Source organism: Protopterus annectens, chromosome 16.part0 (assembly GCF_019279795.1).
Source record: "Protopterus annectens isolate FY-2018-M chromosome 16.part0, PAN1.0, whole genome shotgun sequence".
In the NCBI taxonomy this organism is placed as follows: Eukaryota; Metazoa; Chordata; order Ceratodontiformes; family Protopteridae; genus Protopterus; species Protopterus annectens.
In genome coordinates, this window is record NC_056750.1 from 156,407,376 (window position 1) to 156,429,459 (window position 22,084).

The 22,084-nt window shown below is 38.4% G+C and overlaps 1 protein-coding gene across 1 annotated transcript in view; it reads right to left on the bottom strand.

Annotated features, from left to right (window-relative positions):
- Positions 1-22,084, bottom strand: part of LOC122790374 — a 538,652-nt gene that overhangs the window by 67,395 nt on the left and 449,173 nt on the right. The window contains exon 8 of the mRNA XM_044057888.1: positions 18,764-18,791. Within this exon, the coding sequence (XP_043913823.1) occupies positions 18,764-18,791 (28 nt within the window). The remainder of the gene's footprint in view (positions 1-18,763; positions 18,792-22,084) is intronic.

The window sequence follows — 22,084 nt, forward strand, 5'->3', positions numbered from 1 at the left end:
TCAGGTGTGGCTCCCCCAAGGCTGTGTAGAAATGTAGAAACAGTCAGGTCCCCCCCCCCCGCTATGCAGAAATGTAGCAACAGTCAATACCAACTAACCGATGGATACCCTGCAGACACATCATGCTACTTGTCGGTGTACAACACAAAGGTCAGCACCACACTACAAACTACTTACACTTGATCCACACATGCAATACAGATGGCTATACTGAGCATGCTCACACACTTAGAGAAATGAAGGCAATGTCAGTCAACAACATACTGAAATGTCATACTAGGCATGCTCACACTCTTGAACACATGAAGGCCATGACTGCAAACACCAGTGGACCAGACATATCTGGCAGTTGCAGTTGTTAGTGCAGACACTTGTCAGTATGCACCACTCATGCCTTGCACACACAGCAGATAGGAATACAGACATATATGTCAGGACAACACACTAAAATAAGCCAAAGGTAGATGTACATAGATGTGTGGAAGAGGGTCACTGTGACAAGGAGCCATCCAGGCCTGTCCCACCCAGCACACAGCCAAAGGGCCCCAAACACATGAGGTGCAGATGTCACCCACTGCAGATACTAGCCACCAGTATCTGTCAGCATTACAGACTATGTGGTGCACGTGCCAACTGTGCAACATGACTGTGCAAGGAAGTAGTCATCTAGTAGCTCTATACATGTACCTGTGACATATGACCCTGTGTGTGCCCACATGTGGTGTGTCAACCCCTAGATGAATGGGTTATGGCCCATGCACACACCACCCTCCCCATAGCCCTACTATGATAAGCTTGCTGAGGTCATCCAATGTGAAATACACGTTTGGGAGAGCTGTAGCCCATTAATCTCCATAGCGTGTCATGTAACTGCGTATTACTGTAGTGTGATAAAGTCATTAGGTAGGTGTTCTAACCCCAGATATGGTAACTGTGTGTGTTTATCTGTCTATCTCTGAGTAGAGAACAATGCTTTTTACAGTACTCACACTCCTTACAATTCTACTCAACTTTGGCAAGGGTGTTGATGTCACCCAACTAGAAATACACCTCTGGGTAGGTTATAACCTACTAATCTCTGTAGCACATCCTGTAACTGTGTACTGCTGTAGTGTAATAAAGTACTTAGGTAGGTGTTCTAACCCCAGACCTAGTAACTGTGTGCGTGTGTGTGTGTGTGTGTGTGTGTGTGTGTGTGTGTGTGTCTGTTTGTCCGCCTGTCTCTGACTGAGTAGAGAACAATGCATTTTAGAGTACTCACACTCCTTATAAGTCATATACTCAACTTTGGCAAGGCTGCTGATGTCACCCACCTAGAAATACACATCTGGGAAGGTTGTAGCCCAGTAATCTCTGTAGCGCGTCCTGTAACTGCGTACTGTTGTAGTGTGATAATGTAGTTAGGTAAGTGTTCTAACCTCAGACTTGACAAGTGTGTGTGTGTGTGTGTGTGTGTGTGTGTGTGTGTGTGTGTGTGTGTGTGTGTGTTGGTCTGTCTCTGAGTAAACAACAATGCTTTTTAGGGTACTCACACTCCTCACAATTCATATACTGAACTTTGGCAAGGCCGCTGATGTCACCCACTATGTACTGCTAGAGTGTGATTTAGAACTGTGGTAGGGTTCCATCCCCAATCATGGCAGTTCTCGATGTTTTGTGTGTATTTCAATGTCTGTGTACAGAGCAATGCACTATAGGCTAGTCACCCGCAGGAGATTTGAAATACCCTGCTTTGGCAATCCTGCTGATGTCATTCCTTGTGAAATACACCTTTGGGAAAGGAGTTCTCTAGTAATCCCTGTGGTGTGTCCTATAACAACTCCATGCTGTAGTGTGATATAGACCTCGGTCATGGATTCTATACCCACACATGTCAGTTGTGGATGTTTTGTGTGTCTCTCACTGTCTGTGTATTGAGCAATGAATTTTAGGCTACTCACTTGAAGTACATTTGAAATGCCCTGCTTTGGTAATCCTGCTGATGTCATTCATTGTGAAGTAGACCTTTGGGAAAGGAGTACTTCAGTAATCTCCATGGCGCGTACTAGAACTGCGTAGTACTGTAGTGTAATAAACTAGTTAGGTAGAGGTTCTACTCCCACACATGACAGGGTGTGTGTGTGTGTGTGTGTGTGAGTGTGTGTGTGTGTGTGTGTTTGTTTGTAACTTGTATCCTGTGTAGAGGTGGTTGTGAGTGTGTGGCCAATGTGGAGCGGGTTTAGCATATTTCTTATATGGTGGCCCTATGATATATCACAATGTCAACCATACTGGGATAACAGATGTTAAATAGGTGAGAGGCTGGGGTGCAAAGCCATACCCATACATGTGACATCAAGGCCAGACAATCACAGTTAGCAACCCCAGTATTACCCAGAGCACACTCTCAACCCATGTCTCATACACACACATGCGTAGGCAACAGCCAATATGTGGGTAGTACACTGCACATTGGCCACTGATAGTAACTATGGAGTGATAGCAGTGGGCATGTCACCCTGCCCATCTGTCTAATATGTACGTACATGCAGACAGTGTATCTCCCCCATGTTCCCAAATGGACACCTGCACCACCTGTGGTGCCTTCACATGTGACCTACAATGGACATACTATGCCTGACAACATGCCCTGTAGGAACAGATGCCACTGACACCAGAGAATGCTGTTAGCATGCTATCAATGTAGGTGCAGAGTAAACCTGCTGCCTATTACCAGTACCTGCCACAGCTGGGCAAGACTGGCACATCTCATGATAATCTGTGTTCACAACATGGGTCAGATACCCCAGGTACAGTTCCAGATGTCACTGTACATGCATGTGGGAGGTGTGCACATCCTAGACACCATCCATGTCATGGAGAAAGGAACACATACATGGCTGGGGATGCACAGCATTGGCCACACACAATAGCTACCCAGGTGAATGGATGGGGGATACAATACCCTCCTCTGTGGGCAAATGCAGAAACGACAGCCCTGAGCCACAATGCAGACCATTGTCATGTGGCCTGATGCCAAGGTATACCCATCACTTATCCTTGTATAGCCTGCTGGCACAGTTGACCACCACACACCCGTGCAGACATGCACCCATGCATGTCAGTACTGGCACCCAGTGTGTTTGTGTGTGTGTTGTGTGGTGCAGATATCCACATTCACACTCACTACAACCCCCTTGGGCATACTGAAGCATGCTGTCTGATGTCTGACACCTCTTCATAATCTTTGCCCATACGACCTCCGTATGACCCGTGTGGTGCATGTGATACCTGCACATTGATGTCTTGTGGCAATCCCACTAGTGATGAGTTGTACTCCTGGCCCTGCCAAGTGTGTCAATGTGTGTGCGTCCCTGTGAGAGTGTGGCTGTGTTGACATTGGCACCTGTTCATGCTAACAGGCACATGTATGTCACCTACTGTATATCTACCTTATCCCTGTTGCAAATGTCACTCACCATCACATATATGTTCTGAGTGCTCCACAGCAGGTAACTCACATGGCGCACCCAATAACTGCATCAAACTGTGATAGCACTACATAGTTGTCAGGGGTTTGATACCCTGTGCTGGTAGGTGTGTGACACAAACATGCTTCAGTTTTACTCTCCCACCCCTCCCTGACATGCATTTACCTCTGTCTGCCTCCCCCACTCCCTCTATGGTGGATGTGGAGACCTGCACTTGATTTTCTTAGGCAGCAGCATTTGTATTTTAAGTGATGCTCATTATCAGCTTATGGCCTCCACACAAATTGCAACCCTCCCCTAGCTGATTGCATGTGGAACAGCTGTGGTAACATTCCCATAGCCAATTGCATTGAAACACACCCCAATATCTGGGAACATCATGGTGGTGTTGGCCCTTTTCATTCACTGTGAGCAGGAACTATATTGGTTGTTTGGCAAACAGCATCTCATATGGATTGGGGATTTACCTCTAACAATATACACTGTGGAAAGAGGGCAACAAACAGGAGGGGATGTGCCTTACCTGACTATAGACTGTAAGTGCTGCTATACTGCATTTGGAGTAATGTTGGTTTAACAGTGTTTGTCTGGATATGGCTGTCGTACATGTCACAACACCTGCCACGTCAGTTCCATGTATATGAGGAATCCCCATCTGCAGAGCCATCTGCAGACTGGGCAGTGTTTTGCCTTTGGTTTCATGTGTTAGCCATGGAGTATCTATCTGCAGAAGGTAATGTGAGGATTGCAGTCTGTAGATGGTGAAGGCCGTGACAGTTACTGGCTTCATATACCTCATAGGACATATGTTGCAACAAACCCCGTGACAATGGTGAATGTATGATGTTATCACAGCAACATGTCTATATTGGCCCTGTGTATGTGCTGTCAGCCACACCTCTGTCAGCCTTTGTACATATGCTGCGCATGAGGTGGTGCATATGTGCTGTACACCATAAATAGTGTCATCATATCTGATAAGCCAGTGACATATCTTATTGTTACACATGTTATGTACAGTAGGGATTATATTTCATGACATAACCTAGACATTCTGTGGATGTTTGTACAGTACTGAGGTCTGTGTAGTGATGGTGAATGTTGGCAGTGTGTGTATTGTTAATATGTACTGTAGCCTGTCTACAGACTGTGGTAGATGTCATTGTTCTAGTTCCCCTTCTATCTGATGTTACCTGCTGCCCCACTGTATGGTACCATTTTGGTGTACATGTTTGTAGGGCCATACACACACATGTCCCATACCACAGACAGCCATCAGACCAAACTGTGTAGCAGCCCAGTATATGTAAGGACATTCTGTGAGTGGCACATATGAGGATGGTGTAGAATAGATAGTCCATATACTGTAATATTATGTTAGCTTACCATATGTGGCTGTGTTCATATTGGTTGTGGTTATGCGCTTTCACACAGGTGTATCTTACCCTGTGCTGTGACATGCTTGTTGAGTCTGCTATATATGCAGGTACATGTGCATTCCCTCATAGGAGATGTAGGCCAGTGTTGAGCCTGTCTGCCTGTAGCCTGCACAGTGCATTGTTACATGCCTAGCAGCTTAGTGTACTTACCCAGTGAGATGTCATGTGCAGATACTTGCCAGATGTACTGCTGCAGGGCTTCCCTTAATAGTCATGTATGTCAGACAGAGCAGTGGGATGCTGTACAGATTATGTCAATATCTAGTTGGTAGTATGTGTCCATGTCACCCCTGTACCTGCAGTCATTCTGTGTCAGGCCAGACAGGAGTCTGTGAATTCAAAATCTATGGTGGCAAATGTATACCAGTCGTTATGTGTTATACCCATCTACATGGCTGTCTACATCCATATTGTCAGGCCTGGTACACATGTTGTGCACTAAGCGATTATGTGTATACCTCTGGACTGTACAGGGTGTGTCCGAAGTTACACATATATTGGCCAATATCTCTGCTGCATTCCACAAGGGCATTACATGCTACTGGCGGTACTTTACAATGATTTCCTTAGGCTGTCTATCAGTAGCCAATGGCGCACATGTTATAAGCAGATGTGACCTTCAACACACACCATGTCTGTGAAGACAATCACAATGACAGTAGCAATAGTCTACTAATATACCTAATATTTTAGAATATTTTTAATTATTTATTGAGATGAAAGTCTTTTAGGGTTTTTATCAAGTAATTTTACAGATAGATAATTTATTATTTATTATTTGTAAAGAATTTGTTGTATCTTATTATATATATTGATTAATATTCATGAGCCCAGTGAGATCATTTCAATCAGTATTTTTGAATCATACTTAGGAATCTTATTGGTTTGTGTAACCTGGCTGAGCTATTTAAGTAGTGACTGTGTTAATTAATGGATTATCTGATGAAGTCCAAGTAGCGTGGACGAAAACGCGAGTTGTGTATTAAGTGCGTTAATGGTGCTTTTGTGTTGTGCTGCGGAATAAAGCTGAGTTTTTTAAAAAACAGCTTTTTATTCTCTCCATTAGCCCAGAGCACTTTTTTCTTGTTATTGGTGCTTTTCGAGCGCTTTTTCACATTTTTTTTGTTGGTGGTTGTTTAAGTGGAATGGGCTATGGAGGGAGCTCCTCCGACGAATAATAAGGGACAGGATGAGTTGGGTCAATCATGCAAACTGATTGGCCAAGTCACTGAACTTATTGACTTACTTATGCCGCTCTGTCATTCCTTTGTGGGAGGTCGCTTGAATATTTTAAATGCGATGGGAAGTGGAACCGAAGGGTTAGCTGGTCCCAAACATAAAAGGAAAAGGGAGCTGATAGGCGATATTGCGGATGGTGGCGACTGGATAGAACCGAATGGTGGTACCTTCAATCCAGCAGCTACACCGAGGATTTTTGTACAAGAAGGGGATGATACGGAGACAGAATATGCTAACAGGACTGACTTATTAAGCAGATCTGAAGTGCCATTGCATAGCCAGGGACTTAAAGGTACAGTACATGCCTTTCAACAAAAAGATACAAGTGAATGGCTAAATGCTAAATATTGCTTTCAAATTGACAAAGGAGGCCCATGTGGGCCACCTAATGGAGACTCTTATTCTGTGAAATTGGATAAAATTTCTAAGCTAATGTTCAAATATAGATCGCTTTGTATTGAAAATGCGTATTTAATGGAATGCATTAATAGGAATGTAGTTCCGAAAGGGCTAAGGGTGTGGAAATACCCTAATAATGTTCAGTTGGGCTCTGTTTTCCATAATGAATTATTTGAAGTGTTCAATAAGTGTGAACTTGATGTATTAAAGCTTATTATTAAAGAGAATGGTAGAAAACAAGATATATTAAAGGGAGAAATAGATGAATTGGATATTCATATTAAAGAAGATCTCATTTTTGGGATTAAGGAAGAGAAGGAGAAATATTTTAAAGTAAGAAGTCATATTGATGCAAAATGTAGTGATTTAATAAATAGGAAAATTAATAAATTAAAGAGGGACATGCAAGATTATGAGAATAAAGTTAGTTACCCTAAACCCCCATATATGAAATGGGAGAATTATGGACATAATATCAAAGGGCAAAACAATAGTAACAAATATGGTGAGGTACCAAATGGATGGAATACATACGATTATGATCGGGAATTTCCACCATTAAATAGAGAAGAAGACTATAATAATCAGCAACGATATAGGAATGGAAATTTTCGGAAGGGGGGGGAAGGGGGAGGGGAAGATATTAGTTGATTATACCCCACCCCCACTAATAATGGATACTAATCCTGAAGAAATAGTAGTAGAAGGATATAAAAACACCTATAATGATTTTCTATTCATAACTTCAGTAATATTCTTCTGACTAAGGGACATTTTAATCTTCTAAGTAAGGGCTTGAAATATATTCCTCACACACAGGGGGACCTAACTAGGACACTTCTGGATATCAAGCTTTTTTTAAGAAAAATAAATTTAGAAATTTTATTTTCTAAAAATAATATAAAAAATATAACTTACAATAATCAAGGCTTTGTACGTAGAACTATTTATAACCCCCCGTTGCATCCCCAATTAAGGAATTTAGAAATTATTTTGGAGAAAGAAGTAAGGAATGCACAAAACAAAATTAAATATAACAGCAACTTTAATAAAGAGGAGAATGAGATTATGGTTAAATTAAGAAATAATTCCCAAGTTAGAATTATGAAACCAGATAAGGGTGTTGTTATAATGGAAAATATTATTTATGAAGGGAAAATGAACCAAATGTTATGAGACGAAGTGAAATATGCCTGTGTTTCAAAAAATGAAGTGAACTTGGCATACCATAAAATTGATATATTATTACAAGATATGCTACATGAAGGTGTTATAGATAATAAAATTTATAATTTTTTGAATGTAGCGAAACCAAAAATGCCTATTGTATTTGGTATCCCCAAAATTCATAAAAATGATGAGGACCCCCCACTCAGACCTATAGTATCAGCGGATGGATCCAAAACTCTCCCATTAGCAAAATTTGTGGATTCAAAAGCTAAGCATATTTGGGTAAACAATAAAGTTATTCTAAAGGATTTATGGGATTTTTTAAGGGAAATTACCCCTGAACTATATGTGGACAACTTAATATTAGTTACTATTGATATTATTGACCTGTTTTCTTGCATACCTTATGAGACAGGTATTCAAATGTTCAAAGACATGTTGTTTCAGGACGATCAATTGACCCATAATGAAAAAGTGGCTAGTATTGGACTTATGGGGATGGTCCTTGAATATAATTTCTTGATTTTCAATGGAGAATATTTTCAGCAAACACAAGGGGTGTCTATGGGTGCAGCTTGTGCCCCCACTTTTGCGAATTTAGTTCTATCAAAGTGGGAGGAGAAATGTGTTTTAAATTCTAAATTTAGTACCTATTGGACCTTATATCGTAGATTTCTGGATGATATTGTAATATTTTGGACAGGTGGTTATGATGATTTTAAAGAATTTATGAATTATATTAGTACTACCACCAATTTCCTTAAATTTACCTATAAGACCTCACATGACACCCTTCAATACTTGGATGTGGAAATATATAAGGTAGAAAAGAACTTTGAATCTAGAATTTATAGGAAAACCACTTTTTGTAATTCCTTCCTCCATTTTAATAGTGCACATCCCTTGCACTGTAAGAAGAATATAGTAAAGGGGCAATTCATTAGGGGATGCCGCATGACTATGAAAATGAAAACACAAACAGCCACTGAAGATGACCACTGGTAGTGCGGAGAAAAACAATACTGACTTTAATGAACAAAATGACTAAGCGCTTTCACCAGTTAATACTGGCTTCTTCAGAGTCATTTTACAATCACAATTAAAACACCTTTATAGTAAATGCCCTATGTTAATAAGCTGACATCACAATATAACAACCAATGAACATCCTAATCAACTTTTTAAAATGAACCTAATATTACATTAAGTTGTAAATAGTTTCTATCAAAATACTTAAAATACACACACAAAATATTAAAGTAAGAAAATACTAATATAATAAATAAAAAAAACACATTTTTAAATGTTGCTAGTAGTTTAAATCTGACTTGATTTAAAGTTTAAAACAGGTTTCAGAGACACACAGTCATTAAGACCAGGGTATCTCAAAGCATTTAATCTAAGTTGCCATTCTGCTTCCAAAACAGCAACTCTGTTTGCCACATCACCTCTCCCAAATGAAGAGACACGGTCCACTACAAAAAACAAAAACTTATTAAAATTGGAGCATGTGGTGGCATGTAAATAAAGTGCATTGTGTGTCTTTCTTCTTAATAGATCTAACATGCTCTGATATTCTATCTCTTAATCTTCGAGTGGTCATACCAACATAAAATGCTTCACATGACATGCAAGATGCTACATAAACTAAGTTTTTACTATTGCAATTACAATGCCCAGGGCAAGCAATAGTATATTTGTAATCAAAGACACAAAGGTAAGAACCTTCCCCAATAAACCTACACAGTTTACAAGCCCCACATTTACTCATACATGATTTGTTGTGAGGCTTAACTTCTTTTTCCAAAATACACTTTAAATTCTCCCCCCTACTATAAACAATCACAGGTTCAACACCTAAGGTTCCCTTAATTTCATCACTTAAAAAGTGCCTCCACATGTTTCTCAAACTGACACACAATTCAGGTGCCCTGTTGTTGTACTTTAAAACAAAAAATGTTCCAGTTTTTTTGTTGTTACTATTATTGCCCCCCGTATTAACCGGTTGAACTTTAATATTCAAAATTGGCATGTAATCTGTTCCCCTTTTCCTGAGCACTTCTTTTTTAATTTTAAGTAAAAGCTTACGAGGGTATTCTCATTCCAAGAACATCCCTATTAACTTAAAAATCTCTTTTCTAAACATGTCATCATCACTGACTAACCTAGATGTTCGAACCATCTGCCCCTTCACTACACCTTTTCTCTGGTGAAAAGGATGGCAGCTTCCAAAATGCAACAGGAAATTAGAATAACTCTCCTTTCTGTATATAGTACTTGAAAAACCTACATTAGTTTTGTTAATAGTTAAATCCAAAAAATTAATAACTTCTTCATTCCACTCATATGTGAACTTAAAAAAGTTTGTGGTACTATTCAAGTAGTCAACAAAATCTACCGCAGTTTTTTCTTCACCTTTCCATAAAATTAAAAGGTCATCCAAAAACCTGTTGTATAATAAAATGTTGTCATTAAACCTAGAAGGGAAAACAAAAAGTCTTTCCCACGCCAACAAAACTAGGTTAGCAAAAACCGGGGCGCATTTTGCCCCCATTGCCACCCCAGAAAGCTGCTGGAATACCTCACCTTCAAACAAAATAATTTTTTTTAAAAACACTTCCATAAGATCTTGAAGTAAATTAATCCGATCTTTATTCACACTAAAACTAGCATGGAGACCATCTTAGAACATTTCTAAACCTACTTGGTGTGGAATAACAGAAAATAAGTTAACACATCAATAGTTAAGAAGCCAAAACAGGAGTTGTTAATTGTCACTTCTCTCCGTCTCTCCAAACAATGCCAAGAATCCCTCAAAATATGTGTTGCTTCACTAACAGCTGACTTGGATAACACATCTATAAACGCCGCAAGCGGTTCTGTCTTTGAACCCCTAGCCACAACAATTGGTCTAAAAGGCAAACAATCAGTGCCTTTGTGCACTTTGGGGACACCAAAAATGGTAGGCATTGCTGGAAATTTTACTGTGAGATAGTTGAACTCTATTTCGTTTATAACTCCCTGGTACAATGCATCCAATAAGAACAAATCAATTTTGGCATAAGCCCTATTGACTTCATTTATGGATACCCTCTTGTACGTTGACTCATCATTCAAAATTTCAGTCATCCTAGAAATATAATCAATTTTAGTCATTAATACCATACCTCCACCTTTATCAGGTTTCATACACCTGTATTGGTTGGAGGCCCTAAAATTTCTCAAAATAAGTCTCTTATTGTCTGAAAGATTGTCTATTACCTGAATTGTCTGTGAACAAATCCTTCTAAAATCACACTCAACCAATTTTTCTAGTAAGATAACTTCAGCATTAGGGGGCGGAATAAAAGTACTCTTTCTTTTCAAATCTTGTGAAACTTCAATATTCATCACTCCATCCTTTTGTTTGTTAGAAGAGAAAAAAATCTGTAAATTTAACTGTCTCATGTAAAGTTTCAAGTTAATAAGCACCTGAGCTATATCCAACCTAAAATTAGGTACAAAATTAATACCCTTGCTAGACAGATCAAAATGTGTATCACAAATCTTGATGTCAGTATAATTGTAAATGAAAAAACCTTGTTTTTTCAAAATCTCATGCCTCATTACAGACTGACTGTAAACTGTGTCAATATCATCATGAATGCACGTCGCTATTTGTCGTTAAATCAAAAGGGAAAGATTCACCAAAAACTTCATACCCCATAACAGAATGACCATCAAGTAAATGGTACTGCATATGACAGATTTGTGATGCAGAGGATGAAGACTTGGCTATGTCATAGATTCATAGATTCATAGATTAGTACTAGGCTAACTGCCCTTGCGAGCCATTTTGAGCCTAGACAATTATCTCTTGTGAGACTCAAACCCTGCACCTTGTCTTTGTAAGGCAAACACCTCAACCACTAGGCCACCCTCCCAAATGTCTGTGTTATATGACTAGATTAGGTAGCAACCCAGCTGTTAGAGAACCTGGAAATGGAGACAGTGAGTGAGCAAGCAAATGAGATTCTCCCAACCTCGTGTAGTGAGGCAATTCAGCCTGATGTAGAAGAGTTATATGGAATGGAGTATATGAAACGAGGATGTGTATTTTGTTTTGAAAAGTTGCATTCATGCGGCACCCTTCATTACATTACAGGAACACCACTGTGCAGAGGGTAAAACACAGGAAGCCATCGCTTTAGTGACTGCCTTTTAGTCATCAGGGTAGTGATTAGCGTCAGCAAAGCAGAAAATCCCCTGACAGCTGCTTAGATGATGGTCACCCTGTGTAATCAGCTTTTGCTCTATAAAGAGAAATGATTTGGTAGAGTCAGGGATAGAAGGTGATTTTAGATGGAAATTATAGCTGCACCTGAAAGAAACATGGTTTTGTCCCTGCACACCTCCAGGATACCACTTCTTCTTTCTAGTCTACAGTAAGCAGCTATGAATTTCTAACCTTCAGAATAACTTTATTGTATGTTAAGATGTTGTCCTACTATCAGCAAGTTTTCTACTTTCTGTAACCACACACATGCGCACACACACACACACACACACACACACACACACACACACACACACACACACACACACACACACACACACCTATAAATACCCTTTGGCTTGCCAGTTTACTATATTCTACCTTCCAAGTACTACCTCCAGTCCAGGCTAGTATAATTGTTTACTGAATTATGATGTTGACCTACTGATTGTTACTCTCTAATTATTCATCTCCTTTGTCTTCCTACTTTTATTCCCCTCTACCTGTTAACCACTTTACTATCGATAAACTCTGTTTCATACAGAGATGATCTGATGTGCTATGTTTTTTTAAGTGCTTGATTTGGTTCTTAACATTAATGTTTATATATATATATATATATATATATATATATAGAGAGAGAGAGAGAGAGAGATTTTTTATCATAATTGTGTTCAATCAGAAAATTCAAATATTCTTAAACATATGAACTGATATATTTTAATAGTTCTCTTAAATGTAACTATTATTTTTACTGCTTAGACATGTATTTTTTTTAAGGTGTGATTGATATATACTACTTGTTCCCTTATATTTACTTTCTACTGTTATGTTTATGCTAGTAGTGTTCTGTAAATAATAGAGCTTTACTCATCGGGCCTCCACTCAAAAGCGATTTTATGCCCAGTCAGACTTTTTCCATAATCCAAAAGTTCTGTGCTATGACTAAAGTCCCACCAAACAGCAAACAGCAAAATCCAAAAAGAGAAAAGAATGGCAGGACACTGCTGGATTAACTCCTTCTTTATTAAAACAACCAAAACAGCCAAGGATACACGCTTTCGGGTGTGATACCCTTCATCAGATAAAAAGGAACAAACATTACCATTATTTTAAATTAAAAGCCAACCAATCAGTAATCAATAAACTGCCCGCCTTTTTTGTAGGGCGGGTTTCAAAGGAACCATATCATTTAACCCTGGGCTCCTATGAGCCCTCAGCTCCAAGATCCATTTAGATTCAAGGGATTCTGTCAACAACCTTATATCCCCTCCCCTATTATTTAACCTTACGTTAGCCACAGCCCTGAAGCTGAAAGTGTGTGTGGAGTGCTGTTCAATGTGCCTATAAAGAGCATTATGCACATTGTTATTTCTAATATTGGAAAGATGCTGTAGAATTCTGATTTTAAACATATTGTCGGTCTTCCCAACATAATATGCTGTGCAATGTTCACATGTAGCCAAATAAACTATGTGACTAGTCCTGCAAGTAGCCCTTGCCTTAAGGTGGTACAATTTTCCAGTAACAGGATGTTTAAAAGTTGCATTCTTATTAATGGACGGACAGGCTTTACATAAGCCACAGGGAACACTGCCTGGGCTATCCTTAAATGAATTAAATGTAGTAAAAGCCCTTTCAGTGCAAAGGATGTCCTTTAAATTCTTATTTCTCTTATATCCAAAGCTGGGTCTAGTTCCTATTAGGCCCTTTAACTTATTGTCACTTCTTAGGATGTTCCAGTTGTTAAAGACTATATTTTTTATATCTTTGGTATTACTACTATAGGTGACAAACAACTTAGGTTCCCTTTTTGTATATCTCTGTGGAACTTTGGCCTTAGCTTCAGCATGCTCTTGTCTGATCCATGGTTTATATTTACTATCCCTTTTCTGCCTACTATCATTAATGACCTCACAGATCATCCCCTCATTGTATCCTCTGTCCAAAAAACATTGCTTCAAGGATTCTATATCTTTCTCATATTCTATATCATTCATTGATATCCTAGATATTCTGACTGCCTGGCCCTGAACTATGTTTGGAAACATATGACGGGGATGCATGCTATCAAAGCACAGCAGACTGTTCTTCCAACAATCCTTTCTGAATAACTTCGATGAGAAACCATCACTAGTTTGTGTGATACTGACATCCAAAAAATCTATGCTGGTGTCAGAGAAATTCAACTTAAATCTAAGGAAAGATGTGGTGGAGTGTAGGTAGCTGACAAAATCTATTAGCATGTCTGCATCACCCCTCCAGAAGAAAAAAACATCATCTACAAAACGTGTATACATATACACATGTTGTTTCCATAGTGGATGTTCTAAAATTACATCTTTCTCCCAAAACCAAAGGACCAGGTTAGCGTATGTATTAGCACAGTGGGTGCCCATAGCTACCCCCTGTGCTTGTCTATATATTTACTTGTCCCCTATAAAGACATTATTCTCTAGGACCAGGGCCAGCATCTCCTTGACCAAGGATATTTTATTGTCCTCTTCACCCAACTCACTCAGGACCCCACCTATGGCTTGGATACCAAAGTCATTACCGATCACAGTAAAAAGGTTATGAACATCCAATGTCACCATTAAAAGATTTCCTTGTGGCTTGTTGTAGTTAAACCTACCTACCCTTCTAAGAAAATCACCTGTATCTTTCAACACAGACGTTGTTCTATCTAGAAGTGGTCGAAGTGTATATTCTATCCAGATGGAAATGTGCTCCGTGACCCAGCCTCTACCTGAGACAATGGGTCTGAACGGGGGATCTTCTACTGATTTGTGGATTTTTGGCAGGGCTTTAAAAATAGGTATAACAGCTTTTTCTATCCAAAGAAATTGTAGCATCTCATCACTTATTAACATATTAAAATTTAACCGCCTCAAGCTGTTATGTACTTCATCCACTAGCATCTTGACACCTATAGGGTTGAGTGGAACATAGACTTTCCTATCTAATAATAACCCCTGAATCTTCTGTTGGTAAAAAGTGGTGTCCATCACCACTACAGCACCCCCTTTGTCAGCTGTCTTTATAACCAAATTGTTATTAGAGCCCAAATGATGTAAGGCTTGTTGCTGAGGTCACGTTAAGTTATGGTATTTATGTAATCTTCCCCTTTGAAAATACTCTTGTAAATCATTCTCACAGCTATTGATGAACAAGTTTAAAGCTGGAGAAAAGGGTGGCACATAACTACTAGGTAGTATTAAAGTGGTCCCTAACTCATTGCCATTGCCAAAAATACATTTTAAAGCTAACGTTCTGCAAAACAACATAATATCTAACATTACATCACTAAAACCACTTGCCCTGCCGAGCACAAAGGTGAGACCTTTGTTTAACACATACAACTCATCTTGTGTTAAGGAATGTGATGAAAGATTAAAAACAATACCACTATTGTGATCAAAAGTCATTCGTAAGTCCTCCTCCTCTTGTCTGGATACCTGCCCTCGCTCGAGGAGCGTCTCCATGCTCCTCGCTTCTTGACTGGAGCAGGTAGCTGGTCCAAAAAACGTTGCTGTCCCTGCGAAGTCTTAGGGTGCGCTCCCATGGCTAACCCCCAATAGCATCCACAGTTCGACAGTCAGTATAGGAGGGAACATAGGAATTAATACACCATCACCTCCAGGAGGCCCAGGAGGGTCTCTAACAAGAATAGTAGACAAAGAGCAGCTGACAGAGACTGAGGATTTAATAGCAGGTTCGATTTCCACCTCCAACCCCAGTCACACGGATGGGACTGAGCCCATCACCTATGCTGCAGTAGCATCTACAGAGGGGTTAGCCATGGGAGCACGCCCTAAGACTTTGCAGGGACAGCAACATTTTTTGGACCAGCTACCTGCTCCAGTCAAGAAACGAGGAGCATGGAGACGCTCCTCGAGCGAGGGCAGGTATCCAGGCAAGAGGAGGAGGACTTACGAATGACTGGTCCTAGAGAATAATGTCTTTATAGGGGACAAGTAAATATATAGATAAGCACAGGGGTAGCTATGGGCACCCCCTGTGCTAATCCATACGCTAACCTGGTCCTTTGGTTTTGGGAGAAAGATATAATTTTAGAACATCCACTATGGAAACAACATGTGTATATGTACACACGTTTTGTAGATGATGTTTTTTTCTTCTGGAGAGGTGATGCAGACATGCTAATAGATTTTGTCAGCTACCTACACTCCACCACATCTTTCCTTAGATTTAAGTTGAATTTCTCTGACACCAGCATAGATTTTTTGGATGTCAGTATCACACAAACTAGTGATGGTTTTTCATCGAAGTTATTCAGAAAGGATTGTTGGAAGAACAGTCTGCTGTGCTTTGATAGCATGCATCCCCGTCATATGTTTCCGAACATAGTTCAGGGCCAGGCAGGCAGAATATCTAGGATATCAATGAATGATATAGAATATGAGAAAGATATAGAATCCTTGAAGCAATGTTTTTTGGACAGAGGATACAATGAGGGGATGATCTGTGAGGTCATTAATGATAGTAGGCAGAAAAGGGATAGTAAATATAAACCATGGATCAGACAAGAGCATGCTGAAGCTAAGGCCAAAGTTCCATAGAGATATACAAAAAGGGAACCTAAGTTGTTTGTCACCTATAGTAGTAATACCAAAGATATAAAAAAATATAGTCTTTAACAACTGGAACATCCTAAGAAGTGACAATAAGTTAAAGGGCCTAATAGGAACTAGACCCAGCTTTGGATATAAGAGAAATAAGAATTTAAAGGACATCCTTTGCACTGAAAGGGCTTTTACTACATCCAATTCATTTAAGGATAGCCCAGGCAGTGTTCCCTGTGGCTCATGTAAAGCCTGTCCGTCCATTAATAAGAATGCAACTTTTAAACATCCTGTTACTGGAAAATTGTACCACCTTAAGGCAAGGGCTACTTGTAGGACTAGTCACATAGTTTATTTGGCTACATGTGAACATTGCACAGCATATTATGTTGGGAAGACTGACAATATGTTTAAAATTAGAATTCTACAGCATCTTTCCAATATTAGAAATAAAAATGTGCATAATGCTCTTTATAGGCACATTGAACTGCACTCCACACACACTTTCAGCTTCAGGGCTGTGGCTAACGTAAGGTTAAATAATAGGGGAGGGGATATAAGGTTGTTGACAGAATCCCTTGAATCTAAATGGATCTTGGAGCTGAGGGCTCATAGGAGCCCAGGGTTAAATGACATGGTTCCTTTGAAACCCGCCCTACAAAAAAGGCGGGTAGTTTATTGATTGCTGATTGGTTGGCTTTTAAATTAAAATAATGGTAATGTTTGTTCCTTTTTATCTGATGAAGGGTATCACACCCGAAAGCGCTTATCCTTGACTGTTTTGGTTGTTTTAATAAGAAGGAGTTACTCCAGCAGTGTCCTGCCATTCTTTTCTCTTTTTAGACTTTTTCCATCACACTTTTTTTTCTGAGTCAGAATAATTCAAATTAATGCAACTATCACAGGCACTATGTACTGCAAATCACATACAGGTAAAACCGGTACTGTATACTACAAATCACACACACACACACACACACACACACACACACACACACACACACACACACACGCACGCACGCACATACACACAAACGAATACCTGCAAAGCAGGCCCTGAAACAGGTACTGCGTACTACAAATCACACAGAGGCAAAACAGGCTGAAAAACAGGTACTGTGTAATGAGAAACACACAAGGCAAGACATGCCTCCTAGTGGGAAACAAAAAAAAAACATGGGCAAGCACAGGTCCCCTTCAAAACATCTAAAACCCATAACATCTGATTTCATAACGTTGAGACCAGAACATCTAAAACCCAAAATATCTAAAACCCATAACATTGAATTTCATAACATCTAACACTACAAATCACAAGAAAATAACATCCTCTCCACATATAATGACACCAAACTACCAAACACACTTTTTACTATGCTTCTGCAGGGGAGCTTAATACAGTGGGGTTAGGAAAGTAACTTTTTCCCACAGTAGTGCAATTTTGGAGTTGGTATTTTTAATTTACGGGAGGGGTGTAGGGTACAGGGGAGTTTGCCCCCTGCAGAAACATAGTAAAAAGTGTGTTTGGAAGTTTGGTGTCATTATATGTGGAGGGGGTTTTATTTTCTTGTGATTTGTAGTGTTAGATGTTATGAAATTCAATGTTATGGGTTTTAGATGTTTCAAAGTAGACCCGCAAGCACATGTAGATAATCATGCTATGATAAACTTACAAGAAACTGTAATTCATCAGGTGTCCAAAAGGTAGTTGCCACATAGTTTGTTATAGTCTGAGTGCTTTAGTTTAAATGCAGTATTATAGGCAACATATAAAACTCCTAATGTAAAATCAATTCCACAGTCCTCATAAAAGCAGAAAAGAAAACCTCAACACATGTTTTGATAGGCATTTTCTTTTAGAGGTCATTTGTTACTCGAGAGTTTTAAAACCACATACTTTTTTTCCTGTTTTTTTATTTATTTTTTTCTGTTTGGCAAATACAAAATGCTTTCTGCATTGTAGCAGTTAAGTGATTTTGAGAAAAATAAATATGAAGTGAAAGATGATAGCATTAGCTTGACTTAATACAACTCGGACAAAATTGCTGTCATGAGCTTTGTACCTTTGTCAGAGTAAGTTACATATGAAAATGAATAGGATGTTTTACAATGCTCTGTAGATACAGTTAGAGTAAAAAGTAATCACTATAAGATGATTAAATCCCATACACTGAAGATGTAATGTATAATACCATTTTAGCTTACCTTTTGTGCTTAGCGAAACATAGTTTTTCTATAAAATAAAAATGCACATAATTAAAATTAATGTTTGTATTGCTAATGTACACAGATTTTTTAACATTAATTACTTCAGAAGTATTTCATTTGCTTTTTGGTACATAATGGATATATTAATATTGCATTTACAGGAGCATTCATAGTCAATCTGTAAAATATGCAGTGTGCTCTCATGCCAAAACAGAGACCATGCAATAGGGTTTAGGCAAGTTTAAGTGAGATGAAACTTGGTCAAAGCCATGCATATTTAACATCTCTCTTGTATTCAAAAGCTTCTAAGATCGTCTTTTGGAATCATCTGCCCCAGAACTGTTACTCCATCTCTAATAATCCATTTCTACCTGTTAAACACTTTACTATGTTATCAAGAAACTATATTTCATTCACAGATGCTCCGATATGCTCTGCTTCCTTAAGAGAAAGAGAAAAAAGTCTTGTCTCGTAATCATGTTCAGTCACAAAATCCAAATATTCTTAAGCATACGGATCGATAAAGTTAATGGTTCTCTTAAATGTAACTATTATTTTTACTACGTAGATATGTGCATTTTTTTAAAGTGGTGGTTGATATATACTACTTGTTCCCTTGTATTTACTTTCTACTGTTATGTTTCTGCAGGTAGTTTTCTGTAAATAATGAAGCTTTACTCCTCGGGCCTCCACTCTAAAGGGATTTTAAGCCCAGTCAGATTTTTTTCATCACTCTCTGTCTGAGTCGGTACAATTCAAGTTAATGCAAATATCACAGACATTTTAATGTGAGATGACGTGTTCAATATAATCGATGATCTTTGAATTTAGAGAGACTCAAGAAGGAAAATGACTGAAAACTTGCAAAATTCGTAGGCAGAGTGAGGCAAACAGGCTCATAACAGTAGAAGAGTAAAGGTCAAAACTGTACAAATGCTCTTCAAAGCATGAGTTAAGACTTGACTTTGGGAGGATCAAAACCAGAATCTGTTGCAGTTAAAGCAACTGTAAGTATGAAGAAACACAATCAGAAGTCATGTATTATGCAACTGTTGTAAAACGTATTCTAAACTTGCCTGATAGAGTAGCGCCACTTATGACGATGCTAGACCACAGTGTTACTTTGTTTTAGTCAACGGAGAAAGAGAGAAGCTTCAATGTACTTATAAAATACTGACTGAGACATTTACACTGAAATTCTATGATATACCACAATCAATTACAATTTAAGTAAATGCTCATTTGGCAAGGACTTGGAGCAATTCTACTGCAAGAAGGTAGACAATATCTAATTCATTGTGAGATTTGACTTGTGCTGTAACATGTCTGCTCTATTATAAAGGGCATTTTTGCCATGGTTTTTGGTTGTCTCAAGTTTCAAGACTTTAGTTATAGTTAAAAATTACTGAAAGAGTCAGAGCATCAAACACTTCAGAACTTATTTAAAACACCTTTTCACAAACATCCAGCAAGTCTTCAGACAATGTTACTAACTTCACAAAAGAGCAACGTGCAAGTTCAGTATACACTAGGCAGGTTTCCTGACAGAGCAGATAGTCAGACTAGATCATATCTGTAAGACTATAAAGATGATCTGCTGGAGTAGGATTTGAATAGTTTATGTATTATCCCACAAATGTTTATGCTTACTGAGAAGCTGAAACATCTAAGAGATAGTACAAGAGAAGATATCTGCAGGTATTATAAAACATTATTATAAATTGGTGGGCAATTAGTAGTAAATAGGTACATCAAGACATTTCTGCATACTTCCTGTATTGTGATGAGATTTCACATTTATAATGGTTGATGTTGAAAGGTGACAGTGTCATTACTTCAACTCCCCTGATTCAAGAAATTCTAAACACATTTAATGAGTCACATCTAGTGATCATCAAATATAAAGAAAGATAATATAATGTTCTTTATTGGTGAAATTTGCAACATGATCAGGAATTAAAATATAAAAAAATAAATGGACCTTTGCTATGCAAATTTTCTGATATTCTTCAGATAAATGTAGGGATATATATGAGCAGTGATGCACGCTATCTTTTTCTGTTTGCTGATTATTATTCAAAATATCTAGAAACACTGCAAGAAAATATATATTATTACATAATTTATTTTTGTGTGACATAATATTCCTGATATTTTATTGGTTTCATAGTATTATATAATGTTTTCGAATCAAAGAGCATTAAGAAATGCAGATTCTTCGATAATCAAACGAAAAATTTCTAAGGCTACCTATTCACTAAGTTCTGTTTTAAATGCATCTAAAAGCCAAGTCCTCCTGACAGTAAATGACTAATGAGGGAGAAGTCTATTCCTACAGACTGTATTAAGTTGGAGTACATAAAAAAGGTTCCAAAGGACGACTTAGTATTATTCTCAAATTGCAGTCTTAATGTGGACCAGAGTAAATCACTGTGAGGCACCCTATAGGCTAAGCATACCTTTCTCCAAATGAGAGTGGCTTACACGATATAGATACAGTTAACTTACCATTCATTACAAGGAAGTTCTCTCAATGATTATATTTCTTTGAAAACAATGTTGAACTTATTATCTGACATTTATATCAGCCAAAGTGTGCAAATAGAATAGGGCAATATATTCAACAGTTAGATTAATTACTGTCTTACATTTAAGAATCAAGCATTCCCTTGAGCTTACAGTAGTCCCATCTGCCTCTTACATTTGGTTTAGTATTCATAACATTCTCCTTAATGCAAAACATATTATTTATGATCACTTTATTCATGTATGTGTTAACTGATAAGTGCAATGGACACAGTATTCCTTTCCAGGGGTAACCTGAGAGCACTGTGTAGTTAAGTGACTTGCTCAGAATGATAAATGGAGGTAGAAGGAATCAAACCCTGTACCCATGATCAAAGGAAAGCAGCTCACTAAAACTGAAAGCCTTAGCCCATTGTGGTAACTTGCTTACATGTAATTCCCAGATTCCTTGTACTACTAATATTCACTACTGTTTAAACTAACTGGGTGATAAAAAGTTGCCCCAAAAATAGTTTTGTTACAGCCAAACTTTAAACGCAGTTTTGTGGTCTATGAATGAATAGTAGTAATCTAAATATTCATATGATCAATACCCTTTGATGGTGTTATAGCCTATGAATTGTTTACATATATTGCTACCTAGATGTAGTTGATTGTGGAAAGATGGAAACAACAGGATGAAATGAAACAGATTTAACACAGTTACCTGACAGGCCCTTATGTAGTCATTTTCCATGATGAACCCAGGTTGTTACCGTCTGGGTGCAACCAAACAGCCACCTGCCTTCTCAT